The sequence below is a fragment of the Oncorhynchus keta genome, chromosome 30, assembly GCF_023373465.1.
Source record: "Oncorhynchus keta strain PuntledgeMale-10-30-2019 chromosome 30, Oket_V2, whole genome shotgun sequence".
NCBI classification, from domain to species: Eukaryota; Metazoa; Chordata; class Actinopteri; order Salmoniformes; family Salmonidae; genus Oncorhynchus; species Oncorhynchus keta.
In genome coordinates this window covers 31,505,213-31,519,880 of record NC_068450.1, presented here as the reverse complement: position 1 = coordinate 31,519,880, position 14,668 = coordinate 31,505,213, and the positions used below count along the sequence as shown (strand labels likewise).

Here is a 14,668-nt window from a genome sequence, read left to right as displayed (position 1 = left end):
TGCCTCAGTGTCAGTGATATTTTTACTGAGCCTCATCAGTTTAATTGCTGTAAAATGCCACAGGACAGAGGACAGTTTCAGAAGGTACAGCGCCCCAGTGATCACCACACACCCTGACGGAAGCTGGTCTTACTCTAAGTCTACTCAGCAGTATGACGTGTGTTTCAGCTCAGACACACTGAAGAGTGACGTAGTGGTTTTCCCCGCTCCGTATCCACCTGCAGATGCAGAACTGATCAGTATTAATGGAAATGACACGTTTAACAGGACTCAGACATTACCCCACAAAGAGGAGGTAAGAGTAGTAGACTATACTAATATTTATGTTTCATTCATAGGTATGATATGTGTTTTCATGGTCAATTTAGTTTTTGATGTCATAAAATTATATATATATATTCGCATAAATAGCTACGTTAATGTGCAAAATAACCTTTTCCTCGAACGGGAGGTCACTGTCCATGGTTCTGAAACGGTCATTGGTCTTCTGTATTGGGTGTTAAATGACTATTTGGGTCTTTGCTAGTATGTGTTGACAGTGGAATTTGACTATTCTAGTGATGTAAAAAGTTGGTTCAAATATATATATTTTTCTCTCTACTTGTCTCCCCCTTGAAAACGACATCTGGCAGTGTCCTATGTAGACAATCAAGTTGGTTTAAATATATATTTTTTTTTCTCTACTTGTCTCCCCCTTGAAAACGACATCTGGCAGTGTCCTATGTAGACAATCAAGTTGGTTTAAATATATATATTTTTCTCTATTGTTTCGACATCTGGCAGTGTCCTATGTAGACAATCAAGTTGTTTAAATATATATATTTTCTCTCTTGTCCCCTTGAAAACGACATCTGGCAGTGTCCTATGTAGACAATCAAGTTGGTTTAAATATATATATTTTCTCTCTACTTGTCTCCCCCTTGAAAACGACATCTGGCAGTGTCCTATGTAGACAATCAAGTTGGTTTAAATATATATATTTTTCTCTCTACTTGTCTCCCCCTTGAAAACGACATCTGGCAGTGTCCTATGTAGACAATCAAGTTGGTTTAAATATATATATTTTTTCTCTCTACTTGTCTCCCCCTTGAAAACGACATCTGGCAGTTTCCTATATAGACAATCAAGTTGGTTTAAATATATATATATTTTCTCTCTACTTGTCTCCCCCTTGAAAAGGACATCTGGCAGTTTCCTATGTAGACAATCACGTTGGTTTATTGACTCCCTAAAAGCTGTCCTTATTGCAGACCTTTATCAACACCGTTTCTACCTGACTAAGTGCAGTCATTTAATCAGTACATGTTTTTCACTTCACATTAGGCAGTTCTTATCACGAGCACATGCATTCAAATTGGACGATATCGCGTGATGGTTTCAAAGATGAGACACTGGTCACTGATTAATATACAGTCATATTTGGCATTTCCTGACGACCATCACAAAAGTCAGTGATCTCAATAAAAAACAATAAAAAAGCAACACATGGTGTCGCTGTAGACCACAGATCGGAGAGAAGTCACTGATAATCCAAGACTCCTCCTCTGAATGAAATACAATCGACGCCTGTCCCGAGCGCATTGTCATGAGAAGCAGTCGAATGATCGTGAGACGGATGGCTGAGTTGTGTGGATCTCTAGCATAACGTATTTTTTTTTGTTTTAATGGATAGGCCCTCTGTGACTTTAATTCTGACAATTTGTTTTATACAAGCAGCGATGGTTCGTCGAAGACAACGAGAACGCGTTTGGATTCAGTGCGTCGCGTTGCTTTGTTTATTTGACTGGTCTGCAGCGCAGATCTCTTACTCCGTTTCAGAGGAGGTGGACAAAGGCACGTTTGTGGGGAATCTCGCTAAGGATTTAAACCTTAATGTTCAGGAACTGGAGTCGAGGGGTCTAAAGATTGTATCGGGACATAGTAAGAGGTATTTTGAGGCTAATTTGAAAACGGGGAATCTGTATGTTAACGAGAGAATTGACAGAGAGGAGCTTTGTCCGAATACGGTAAAGTGCTCTTTAAACATAGAGGCCATATTGAGCCACCCTATGCTTCTCCACCGAATACAGGTGAATATTTTAGACATCAATGACAATGCGCCGGCCTTTGATGAAACATTGCACACATTTAATATATCTGAGTCATCATCAAAGGGCGAAAGATATTTGCTTCCGCTCGCAGTTGATGCAGATACAGGCAGTAACTCGGTAAACAGCTACAAGCTGAGCCCGAATGAACACTTCTCCCTGGATGTACAGAGCGGTGGAGAGCAGAGTGTGTCTGCTGAGTTAGTGCTGCAGAAAGCTTTAGACCGAGAGAAACGGCCCGTTATCCAGCTCACACTGACCGCTGTAGATGGAGGAAAACCTCCTAGATCCGGGACTTTACAGATCATTGTCAATGTGATTGATGCAAATGATAATTCTCCCACTTTTAGCAAACCGCTGTATAAGGTCCGAGTAAATGAAAATGCTCCGTTTGGAACTATAGTAATAAAACTTATTGCCACAGATTTAGATGAAGGGTTTAACGGTAAGATTGAATATTCCTTTATCAAACGCGCAAACTTGAACCCGTCTGTTTTATTTGATATAAATTCAGAAACAGGTGAAATTATAGTCAGGGGGAATTTGGATTATGAGGGAAGTCCTGCATATGAAATTCGAGTGCAGGCGACAGACCAAGGCTCCTCCCCCCGTAGTGCACACAGTAAAGTGTTAGTTGAAGTTATTGACGTCAATGACAATGTCCCTGAAATATTGGTGACGTCACTCATGAGCCCAGTCAAAGAGGATGCTGAGATTGGGACCGTGGTCGCCTTGGTGACAGTAACTGATAAAGATGGGGGTAAAAACGGCCTCACCAACTGTACGCTTGTTGGGTCTGTTCCTTTTAAGTTGGGATCGAACTACAAAAACTATTATTCGTTAGTGGTCGACGGGCCTCTTGACAGAGAGAGCGCTTCTCGGTACAATGTCACCATCACAGCTACGGATGGAGGGACCCCGCCTCTCTCCAGCACCAGCGTTATTACTGTACACGTTTCTGATGTAAATGACAACGCTCCTCACTTCTCAGAACCCGTGATTAATGTTTATGTGAAAGAGAACGGTCCGGTAGGAGACGTCATTTACACGATGTCTGCTTTTGACCCAGATTCAGATGAAAATACAAAGATGACGTATTCGTTATTAGATAAAAGTGTTTCAATATCATCATCGGTAAATATAAACTCGGATACTGGAGATATAATCAGTCTGCAGTCTTTTAACTATGAGGAGATCAAAACTTTCCAGTTCAGAGTTCAGGCCACAGACTCTGGTGTTCCTCCACTCAGCAGCAACGTGACTGTGAACGTTTTTATCCTGGATGAGAATGACAACAGTCCTGGGATTCTCGCGCCCTATTCTGAGCACGGCTCCGTTAACACTGAGAACGTTCCCTATTCTGCTGAAGCGGGCTACTTTGTGGCCAAGATCAGGGCTGTAGACGCCGACTCTGGCTACAATGCGCTGCTTTCTTATCACATCTCTGAGCCCAAGGGAACCAACCTCTTCCGAATCGGAACCAGCACCGGGGAACTAAGGACTAAGAGGAGAATGAGTGACAATGACCTGAAAACTCACCCGTTGGTCGTGTTGGTTTCTGATAACGGAGAACCCTCACTGTCAGCGACTGTGTCTATTGATGTAGTGGTGATTGAAAGTACGGGTGAAATCCAGACTCAATTCAGAAATGTGCCGAGAAAGGAGGAGAACTTCTCTGATTTAAACCTGTATTTGTTGATCGCCATTGCCTCGGTGTCAGTGATATTTTTACTGAGCCTCATCAGTTTAATTGCTGTAAAATGCCACAGGACAGAGGACAGTTTCAGAAGGTACAGCGCCCCAATGATCACCACACACCCTGACGGAAGCTGGTCTTACTCTAAATCTACTCAGCAGTATGACGTGTGTTTCAGCTCAGACACACTGAAGAGTGACGTAGTGGTTTTCCCCGCTCCGTATCCACCTGCAGATGCAGAACTGATCAGTATTAATGGAAATGACACGTTTAACAGGACTCAGACATTACCCCACAATGAGAAGGTAAGATCTATGGGCAATTTTTTGCTTTTGTGTCTCAAAACGTTCCGTATTGTAACAGTTTTCAAAATGACAGACATTTGGCAAAAACGTATATGGTATCATGATGTCAGTTCGTTTATACTGTAGTAGCTGTTCTGTAATATATCGTTTGAGAACATGTGTTATATATTGGCTTGACGTCAGACGAATTGTTGTTCGGACATTGCTATGAAATTCCGGAATCTGTCAAAGTTGCTATAATGGTTTTCAGGGGCAGAGGCCTATTTTGATACATAATTTTCGTCGTTGAAAGTGCAATGCATTCATTCAAGTGATTTGCGAAGTTTGTTTTGAAAGATGTGTATTTTTCATCTAACAATCCATTTGTATATTTTGTGATTCCGTTTCTTTTAATAAGTCGATAATACTTGATTTGGTTTCTTGACTGCTCGAAAGCTTTGATCATGTCCACTTTCAACCCCGCCACTGTGTACGACTACCAAGACTCATTTGAAGTGTTCCCATTGTTTGTTCCCACATCTGTACTACCTCTCATCAGGGCGTGTATTAGAATTTAACTATTTAATGCATGAAGGGATTGATTAACATTTGAGTCAACGTTGCTCGCTGGTTTCTCCCAGTTATATTTTAACATGTGGTTACTATCGCAATAAGTCATACTATGGTATATAAAATGAAACGAAAATAAATCAGTAGTAACACATGGTGTCGCTATAGACCACAGATCGGAGAGAAGTCATTAATATCCTAAGACTCTAATTCTCTCAACAAAAAAAAACCCAACTGCGTCAGTCACCAGTCTCGAGCGTATTGTGAAGAGAAACTCTCGAATAGTGGTGAGACGGAGGGGCTGGGCTGTACAGGATCTCTGATATATAACGGAATATTCGAGTTTTCATGGGTACAAAACCATTACTTGGGTTCAGTTGTTTTGCCCCATTAACGATGGGTCGTCGAAGACAAAGAGAACGCGTTTGGATTCAGTGCGTCGCGTTGCTTTGTTTATTTGACTGGTCTGCAGCGCAGATCTCTTACTCCGTTTCAGAGGAGGTGGACAAAGGCACTTTTGTGGGGAATCTCGCTAAGGATTTAAACCTTAATGTTCAGGAACTGGAGTCGAGGGGTCTAAGGATTGTATCGGGACATAGTAAGAGGTATTTCGAGGCAAATTTGAAGACAGGAATTATGTTCGTTGAGGAGAGGATAGATAGAGAGGAGCTTTGTCGAAATACGGTGAAGTGCTCCTTAAATATAGAAGCCATATTGAGCCATCCTACCCAGCTCCACCGGGTTGAAATTGATATTTTAGACATAAATGATAATGTACCATCATTCCTCGAAAGAATACATGTACTTAATATCACCGAGGCGGCATTTCCTGGTGAGCGATATCCACTACCGATAGCAAATGACGCAGATACGGGCAGTAACTCGGTAAACAGCTACAAGCTGAGCCCGAATGAACACTTCTCCCTGGATGTACAGAGCGGTGGAGAGCAGAGTGTGTCTGCTGAGTTAGTTCTGCAGAAAGCTTTAGACCGAGAGAAACAGCCCGTTATCCAGCTCACACTGACCGCTGTAGATGGAGGAAAACCTCCAAGATCCGGGACATTACTGATCACAGTAAATGTGGAAGACGTTAATGATAATGCACCTTCATTTAGCAAACCACTTTATAAGGTTAGCGTTCCTGAAAACGTTTCATCTGGTACAGCAATAATAACTCTCACCGCGACGGATCTTGACGAGGGCGTAAATGGCGAGATTATGTACTCACTAATAGGTCGAGGTAGTTTAAGCCACTCAGATACATTTGCTATAAATTCAGATACAGGCATAATTACTGTTAAGAAAACTATGGACCATGAGGTAACTGCCGCCTATGAAATTCGGGCTGAGGCGATGGACCGAGGGCACTCCTCACGGAAAACGTATTGCAAAGTGTTAGTAGAAGTTATTGATGTCAATGACAATGTCCCTGAAATATCAGTGACGTCCCTCATGAGCCCAGTCAAAGAGGATGATGAAATAGGGACAGTGGTTGCCTTGGTGACAGTAACTGATAAAGACGGAGGTAAGAACGGCCTCACCAACTGTAATATTATTGGGTCTGTTCCATTCAAATTGAAATCGAACTACAAAAACTATTATTCGTTAGTGGTCGACGGGCCTCTTGACAGAGAGAGCGCTTCTCAGTACAATGTCACCATCACAGCTACGGATGAAGGGACCCCGCCTCTCTCCAGCACCAGCGTTATTACTGTCCACGTTTCTGATGTAAATGACAACGCGCCTCACTTCTCAGAACCCGTGATTAATGTTTATGTGAAAGAGAACAGTCCGGTAGGAGACGTCATTTGTACGATGTCTGCTTTTGACCCAGATTCAGATGAAGATGCAAAGATTACGTATTCGTTATTAGATAAAAGTGTTTCAATATCATCATCTATAAATATAAACTCTGATACTGGAGATATAATCAGTCTGCAGTCTTTTAACTATGAGGAGATCAAAACTTTCCAGGTCAAAGTTCAGGCCACAGACTCTGGTGTTCCTCCACTCAGCAGCAACGTGACTGTGAACGTTTTTATCCTGGATGAGAATGACAACAGTCCTGGGATTCTCGCGCCCTATTCTGAGCACGGCTCCGTTAACACTGAGAACGTTCCCTATTCTGCTGAAGCGGGCTACTTTGTGGCCAAGATCAGGGCTGTAGACGCCGACTCTGGCTACAATGCGCTGCTTTCTTATCACATCTCTGAGCCCAAGGGAACCAACCTCTTCCGAATCGGAACCAGCACCGGGGAACTAAGGACAAAGAGGAGAATGAGTGACAATGACCTGAAAACTCACCCGTTGGTCGTGTTGGTTTCTGATAACGGAGAACCCTCACTGTCAGCGACTGTATCTATTGATGTAGTGGTGGTTGAAAGTACAGGTGAAATCCAGACTCAATTCAGAAATGTACCGAGAAAGGAGGAAAACTTCTCTGATTTAAACCTGTATTTGTTGATCGCCATTGCCTCGGTGTCAGTGATATTTTTACTGAGCCTCATCAGTTTAATTGCTGTAAAATGCCACAGGACAGAGGACAGTTTCAGAAGGTACAGCGCCCCAATGATCACCACACACCCTGACGGAAGCTGGTCTTACTCTAAATCTACTCAGCAGTATGACGTGTGTTTCAGCTCAGACACACTGAAGAGTGACGTAGTGGTTTTCCCCGCTCCGTATCCACCTGCAGATGCAGAACTGATCAGTATTAACGGAAATGAGACGTTTAACAGGACTCAGACATCACCCAACAAAGAGGAGGTAAGATCTATTGACTCCTTTTCTGTTGATTTATATCTGAATTACTCCACTGATCTCCTTACAGTCAAATAATATTGTTTTATAGGTTACTCTTACCTTGAAAAAAGCCATCCATCCACTCGAGAGTTGTTACCCACACTGCAAAATAAAACCAATGTCCGTGTCCTTTTTTCTTCGTTGAGCGAGTTTTGCTGTCCGTGGTCCTGAAAGCATGCTATACTTCAGAGCTGAGGATTCGTATTAATGATCTTTAAGGTATGATTGGACTTCTGTGGCGCTGTACAATAGTGTTGCACTTCAGGGATGTGTAATCTGAATGTGAAATCTGTCAAATCAGATTACACATTGTATGTAGGGTATTTTGAGTAAATAGACAGGATTGTATACAATGTATGGGAAATATTCAGTTACATCATGTTTCAGCTTAATCATACAGCTACACGATTACCATGGACGTTGTCAGCCTAAAGGTCCGTGCTGAATATTTATCAATTTCAAAGTGTATATTTCTTCTCGAAGGTAAAGTATTACCAAGTGCTGTCCATGGTGCTGCAACCGTTCTTGATCTCTGATAATTAGGGGCAGTGTTCTTTTTTGGATGGTTTCTTGTCACTGGTGTAATGGAATAGATACAAAGTGATCATTTACGTCAGAGAAAAATGTTTCAGCAATCTTGACAATATCACAATGCTAAACTCTTGAGCTACGTACATCAATGTGTGTCTTTGTTATGGCTTCTGTCATTGTTATCAAAACATTACTATCTGAACATATATTTCATTCTGTTAGTTTGACTTTCCTTCACCTACTTTCCCTGTGTTTTGCCATGACTAGAACGCGTGTCCTTTTAATACAATGGCATTTCGGGTAGTGAATGTCCAACACGACGTTGGAGTTTATCATAGTATTCTAAAAACAAGTGAAATAATAGGCCGACGGTCTTATTTTACATGAGTAATATAGACTATGTACAACATTGCACATGGTGTCGCTGTAGACCACAGAAATTAATGTAGTTGCTTATATTCTATGACTCCTCCTCTCTGAACGAGAAAAAGACTAGCGTCATCAGTCCCGAGAGCTTTGTCAAAAGAAACACTCGATTGGTGGTGAGACAGATGGCTGGGCTGTTCACGGTCTCTATAACGGATTGTTTAGTTTTCTAGCATATGCAACTATTTTCTGTTGGACTAATTCATTTTGTACAAGCAGCGATGGGTCGTCGAAGACAAAGAGAACGCCTTTGGATTCAGTGCGTCATGTTGCTTAGTTTATTTAACTGGACTGCAGCGCAGATCTCTTACTCCGTTTCAGAGGAGGTGGACAAAGGCACGTTTGTGGGGAATCTCGCTAAGGATTTGAACCTTAATGTTCAGGAACTGGAGCCGAGGGGTTTAAGGATTGTATCAGGACAGAGTAAGATGTATTTTGAGGCTGATTTTAAAACGGGGATTCTATTCGTTAACGAGAGATTAGACCGAGAGGTGCTTTGTCCGAATATGGTGAAGTGCTCTTTAAACATACAGGCCATATTGAGCCATCCTATGCTTCTCCACCGCATTGAGGTGAATATTATTGATATTAACGACAATGCTCCGTCTTTTCTTGAAAAAATACATAATTTGAATGTTACTGAATTAGCTTCTCCCGGTGAGAGATACCTGCTACCAATAGCGAATGACGCAGATACGGGTAGTAACTCGATAAACAGCTACAAGCTGAGCCCGAATGAACACTTCTCCCTGGATGTACAGAGCGGTGGAGAGCAGAGTGTGTCTGCTGAGTTAGTGCTGCAGAAAGCTTTAGACCGAGAGAAACAGCCCGTTATCCAGCTCACACTGACCGCTGTAGATGGAGGAAAACCTCCTAGATCCGGGTCTTTACAGATCATTGTCAACGTCATAGATGTCAATGATAATTCTCCATTTTTTTCCCAGCCGCTTTATAAGGTACGTGTTCATGAAAATGCACATTTTGGGACATCTATACTAACTCTCACTGCAACAGATTTAGACGAGGGCGTAAATAGTCAAATAGTGTACTCTTTCTTTAAACGGGGTAATTGGGATCCATCCATTATGTTTAGCATCAATTCAGACACGGGTGAACTAACAATAAAAGGGAATTTGGATTATGAAAAAAGTCCATCATACGAAATAAGAGTTCAAGCGACCGATCAAGGGCATTCTCGTCGTAGTGCACACGGTAAGGTATTAGTTGAAGTTATTGATGTCAATGACAATTCCCCAGAAATCTCAGTAACGTCACTCATGAGTCCAGTGAAGGAGGATGCTGAAATAGGGACAGTGGTCGCCTTAGTGACAGTGACAGATAAAGATAGTAGTAAAAATGGCATCACCAACTGTAAACTCATTGAGTCTGTTCCTTTTAAACTGAAGTCGAACTATAAAAACGATTATTCTTTAGTGGTTGACGGGCCTCTTGACAGAGAGAGTGAATCTCAGTACAATGTCACTATCACGGCTACGGATGAAGGGGCCCCGCCTCTCTCCAGCACCAGCGTTATTACAGTACACGTTTCTGATGTCAATGACAACGCTCCCCGTTTCTCAGAACCCGTGGCTAATGTTTATGTGAAAGAGAACAGTCCGACGGGAGACGTCATTTATACAATTTCAGCTTTTGATCGAGATTCCGAAGAAAACTCAATGATTATGTATGCATTATTAGGTACAAGTAATTCAATATCATCATCTGTAAATATAAACTCTGATACTGGAGATATAGTGAGTCTGCAGTCTTTTAACTATGAGGAGATCAAAACTTTCCAGTTTAAAGTTCAGGCCACAGACTCTGGTGTTCCTCCACTCAGCAGCAACGTGACTGTGAACGTTTTTATCTTGGATGAGAATGACAACAGACCTGGGATTCTCGCGCCCTATTCTGAACACGGCTCCGTTAACACCGAGAACGTTCCCTATTCTGCTGAAGCGGGCTACTTTGTGGCCAAGATCAGGGCTGTAGACTCCGACTCTGGCTACAATGCGCTGCTTTCTTATCACATCTTAGAGCCCAAGGGAACCAATCTCTTCCGAATCGGAACCAGCACCGGGGAACTAAGGACTAAGAGGAGAATGAGTGACAATGACCTGAAAACTCACCCGTTGGTCGTGTTGGTTTCTGATAACGGAGAACCCTCACTGTCAGCGACTGTGTCTATTGATGTAGTGGTGGTTGAAAGTACAGGTGAAATCCAGACTCAATTCAGAAATGTGCCTAGAAAGGAGGAGAACTTCTCTGATCTAAACCTGTATTTGTTGATCGCCATTGCCTCGGTGTCAGTGATATTTTTACTTAGCCTCATCAGTTTAATAGCTGTAAACTGCCACAGGAAAGGGGACAGTTTCAGAAGGTACAGCGCCCCAGTGATCACCACACACCCTGACGGAAGCTGGTCTTACTCTAAATCTACTCAGCAGTATGACGTGTGTTACAGCTCAGACACACTGAAGAGTGACGTAGTGGTTTTCCCCGCTCCGTATCCACCTGCAGATGCAGAACTGATCAGTATTAACGGAAATGACACGTTTAACAGGACTCAGACATTACCCAACAAAGAGGAGGTAAGAGTAATTCATAAATTGGCCGATTTATCTACTGCATCATACCTGTATTGCTCATTTGAACTCCTTGTAGTCAGATAATATTGTTTCTACGTTTCTCTTACTAAAAAAAGCCGTTCACTCAAGAGTTGTCACATTGGCTTTGATTTGCACTATGCTTATTGCCTCCTTGCGTGATGGAGCGAATGTTGCTGTCCATACTTCTGACACCGCACTGATCTTCAAAGCTGTAGAAATGTGCCAAGCGTTTAATGCTCTATGAGATATGAATGGCTTTGTATGTCACTGTACAATAGTGTTGCGCTTCATGAATGTGTAAACCATCAGCAAAGTTGTGTATATGTTTTGTGAGGACATAGGCAGTACCTTGTGGGAAATATACACACACATCATGTTACATATTGATGATATATAGTGTAATACACAACTACCCTCGACAATATCAGCCTAAATGCTGCATACTATATCTGTATCCATTTCAACAGTGTATATTTGTTTCCAATGATCTATGTTCAGCAGGCGGTGAATCCTTACCGAGTGCTCTCTGTGGTGCTTGTCACTGGTGTATTGGAACAGATGCAACGTGGTCATTTGCTTTGGATCATTTGGTTTTGCTGTCTTGGTATTATAATGTTAACCCCTTTAGCATTCATTGCATTAGATGAGGTTGTTTCTTTTGCTACATTACCTGGGTTTTGTATTGGATTTTAGTCCATTTAAATACATTGGCCTTTCGTGTGGTAAATATCCAGCGCGATGTTGTCTGGTGGACTTCATCTCACTATTCTAACACGTCCAATAATAAACATTGTTCTTGTACATGAGTAATATAGACTATGTGTAACAGTAACACATGGTGTCACTATAGACCACAGAAATGAATGTAGCCGCTGATATTCTATGACTCCTCCTCTGAATAAGAACGACAGCGTCATCATTCCGAGAGCTTTGTGAAGAGATGGTGAGACGGAGAGGGCTGGGCAGGAGGCTCTGTACAGGATCTGTCTAACGGATTTTTTCAGGTTTCATGGATATGTCACTATTTTCCATTGGATTAATTCATCTTGTACAAGCAGCGATGGGTCGTCGAAGACAAAGAGAACGCGTTTGGATTCAGTGCGTCGCGTTGCTTTTTTTATTTGACTGGTCTGCAGCGCAGATCTCTTACTCCGTTTCAGAGGAGGTGGACAAAGGCACGTTTGTGGGGAATCTCGCTAAGGATTTAAACCTTAATGTTCAGGAACTGGAGTCGAGGGGTCTAAGGATTGTATCGGGACATAATAAGAGATATTTCGAGGCAAATATGAAAACGGGGGTTCTGTATGTAAACGAGAGGATAGACAGAGAGGAGCTTTGTCCGAATACGGTGAAGTGCTCTTTAAACATACAGGCCGTACTGAGCCACCCTATGCTTCTCCATCGTATTGATGTGACTGTTTCAGACATCAATGACAATGCACCATCATTCCTCGAGAAAGTGCATATACTCAACATAGCCGAGTCTTCCTTTCCCGGTGAGCGATATCCACTACCGATAGCGAATGACGCAGATACAGGCAGTAACTCAGCAAACAGCTACAAGCTGAGCCCGAATGAACACTTCTCCCTGGATGTACAGAGCGGTGGAGAACAGAGTGTGTCTGCTGAGTTAGTGCTTCAGAAAGCCTTAGACCGAGAGAAACAGCCCGTTATCCAGCTCTCACTGACCGCTATAGATGGAGGAAAACCCCCTAGATCAGGGACGTTACTTATAATTATCAATGTGCAAGACGTTAACGATAATATTCCAGTTTTTAACAAACAGCTATACAAATTTCGTGTTACTGAGAACGTGCGATTTGGTACTATTATTGCAGCACTCAACGCCTCAGATTTAGATGAGGGAATTAACAGTGAAATAGAATATTCTCTTATTGGTCGCGGGAGTTTAAACCTCCCCGATGTTTTTACTGTTAACTCTGAAACTGGAGAAGTTACCGTGAAGGGGAGTATAGATTACGAGAATAACTCCGCCTTTGAGATTCGTATTCAAGCTAAAGACAAAGGCACTCCGCCTCGTAGCACCCACTGTAAAGTATTAGTTGAAGTTATTGATGTCAATGACAATTCTCCAGAAATCTCAGTAACGTCACTCATGAGTCCAGTGAAGGAGGATGCTGAGATAGGGACAGTGGTCGCCTTAGTGACAGTGACAGATAAAGATAGTAGTAAAAATGGCATCACCAACTGTAAACTTACTGGGTCTGTTCCTTTTAAACTGAAGTCGAACTATAAAAACGATTATTCTTTAGTGGTTGACGGGCCTCTTGACAGAGAAAGCGCTTCTCAGTACAATGTCACTATCACGGCTACGGATGAAGGGACCCCGCCTCTCTCCAGCACCAGCCTTATTACAGTACACGTTTCTGATGTCAATGACAACGCTCCTCGTTTCTCAGAACCCGTGGCTAATGTTTACGTGAAAGAGAACAGTCCGGTAGGCGACTTAATTTATACAATTTATGCATTTGATACAGATTCAGAAGAAAACTCAAAGATTGGGTATGCATTATTAGATAAAAGTAATTCAATATCATCCTCCGTAAATATAAACTCTGATACTGGAGATATAGTGAGTCTGCAGTCTTTTAACTATGAGGAGATCAAAACTTTCCAGTTTAAAGTTCAGGCCACAGACTCTGGTGTTCCTCCACTCAGCAGCAACGTGACTGTGAACGTTTTTATCCTGGATGAGAATGACAACAGTCCTGGGATTCTCGCGCCCTATTCTGAGCACGGCTCCGTTAACACTGAGAACGTTCCCTATTCTGCTGAAGCGGGCTACTTTGTGGCCAAGATCAGGGCTGTAGACGCCGACTCTGGCTACAATGCGCTGCTTTCTTATCACATCTCTGAGCCCAAGGGAACCAACCTCTTCCGAATCGGAACCAGCACCGGGGAACTAAGGACTAAGAGGAGAATGAGTGACAATGACCTGAAAACTCACCCGTTGGTCGTTTTGGTTTCTGATAACGGAGAACCCTCACTGTCAGCGACTGTGTCTATTGATGTAGTGGTGGTTGAAAGTACAGGTGAAATCCAGACTCAATTCAGAAATGTGCCGAGAAAGGAGGAGAACTTCTCTGATTTAAACCTGTATTTGTTGATCGCCATTGCCTCGGTGTCAGTGATATTTTTACTGAGCCTCATCAGTTTAATAGCTGTAAAATGCCACAGGAAAGAGGACAGTTTCAGAAGGTACAGCGCCCCAATGATCACCACACACCCTGACGGAAGCTGGTCTTACTCTAAATCTACTCAGCAGTATGACGTGTGTTTCAGCTCAGACACACTGAAGAGTGACGTAGTGGTTTTCCCCGCTCCGTATCCACCTGCAGATGCAGAACTGATCAGTATTAATGGAAATGACACGTTTAACAGAACACAAACATTACCCAACAATGAGAAGGTAAGATCTATACGTAACTGGGCCGATTTTGCTTTTGAATGATCAATGTATTACTCTTTTGAACTTGCAGTCAAATAATATTGTTTTCTAAGTTCATCTTACTTTAAAAACGTCCCTCTACTCGAGAGTTGTCACGTTGGCTTTGTTTTGCACTGTGCGCATGGCCTCCTTGTCTAACTGAACGAGTGTTGCTGTCCATGGTTCGAAAAGCGGGCTCAACTTCAGAGCTGAAG

The 14,668-nt window shown here is 42.5% G+C and overlaps 1 protein-coding gene across 31 annotated transcripts in view; it reads left to right on the top strand.

Moving 5' to 3' along the window:
- Nucleotides 1-14,668, top strand: part of LOC118372108 (protocadherin alpha-C2-like) — a 220,161-nt gene that overhangs the window by 122,281 nt on the left and 83,212 nt on the right. For 2 of the 31 annotated variants that reach the window (XM_052488252.1, XM_052488253.1), the window contains exon 1: nucleotides 8,508-10,610. The exons of 20 other annotated variants lie outside the window; for them this stretch is intronic. In XM_052488252.1, coding sequence (XP_052344212.1) covers nucleotides 8,573-10,610 — 2,038 coding nt within the window. In that variant the 5' untranslated portion in view covers nucleotides 8,508-8,572. Of the gene's footprint in view, nucleotides 1-1,595; nucleotides 4,089-4,912; nucleotides 7,404-8,507; nucleotides 10,988-11,948; nucleotides 14,436-14,668 lie in introns of those variants that run through there. 9 more of the 31 variants (XM_052488249.1, XM_052488250.1, XM_052488251.1 and 6 more) reach the window with 9 other exon arrangements.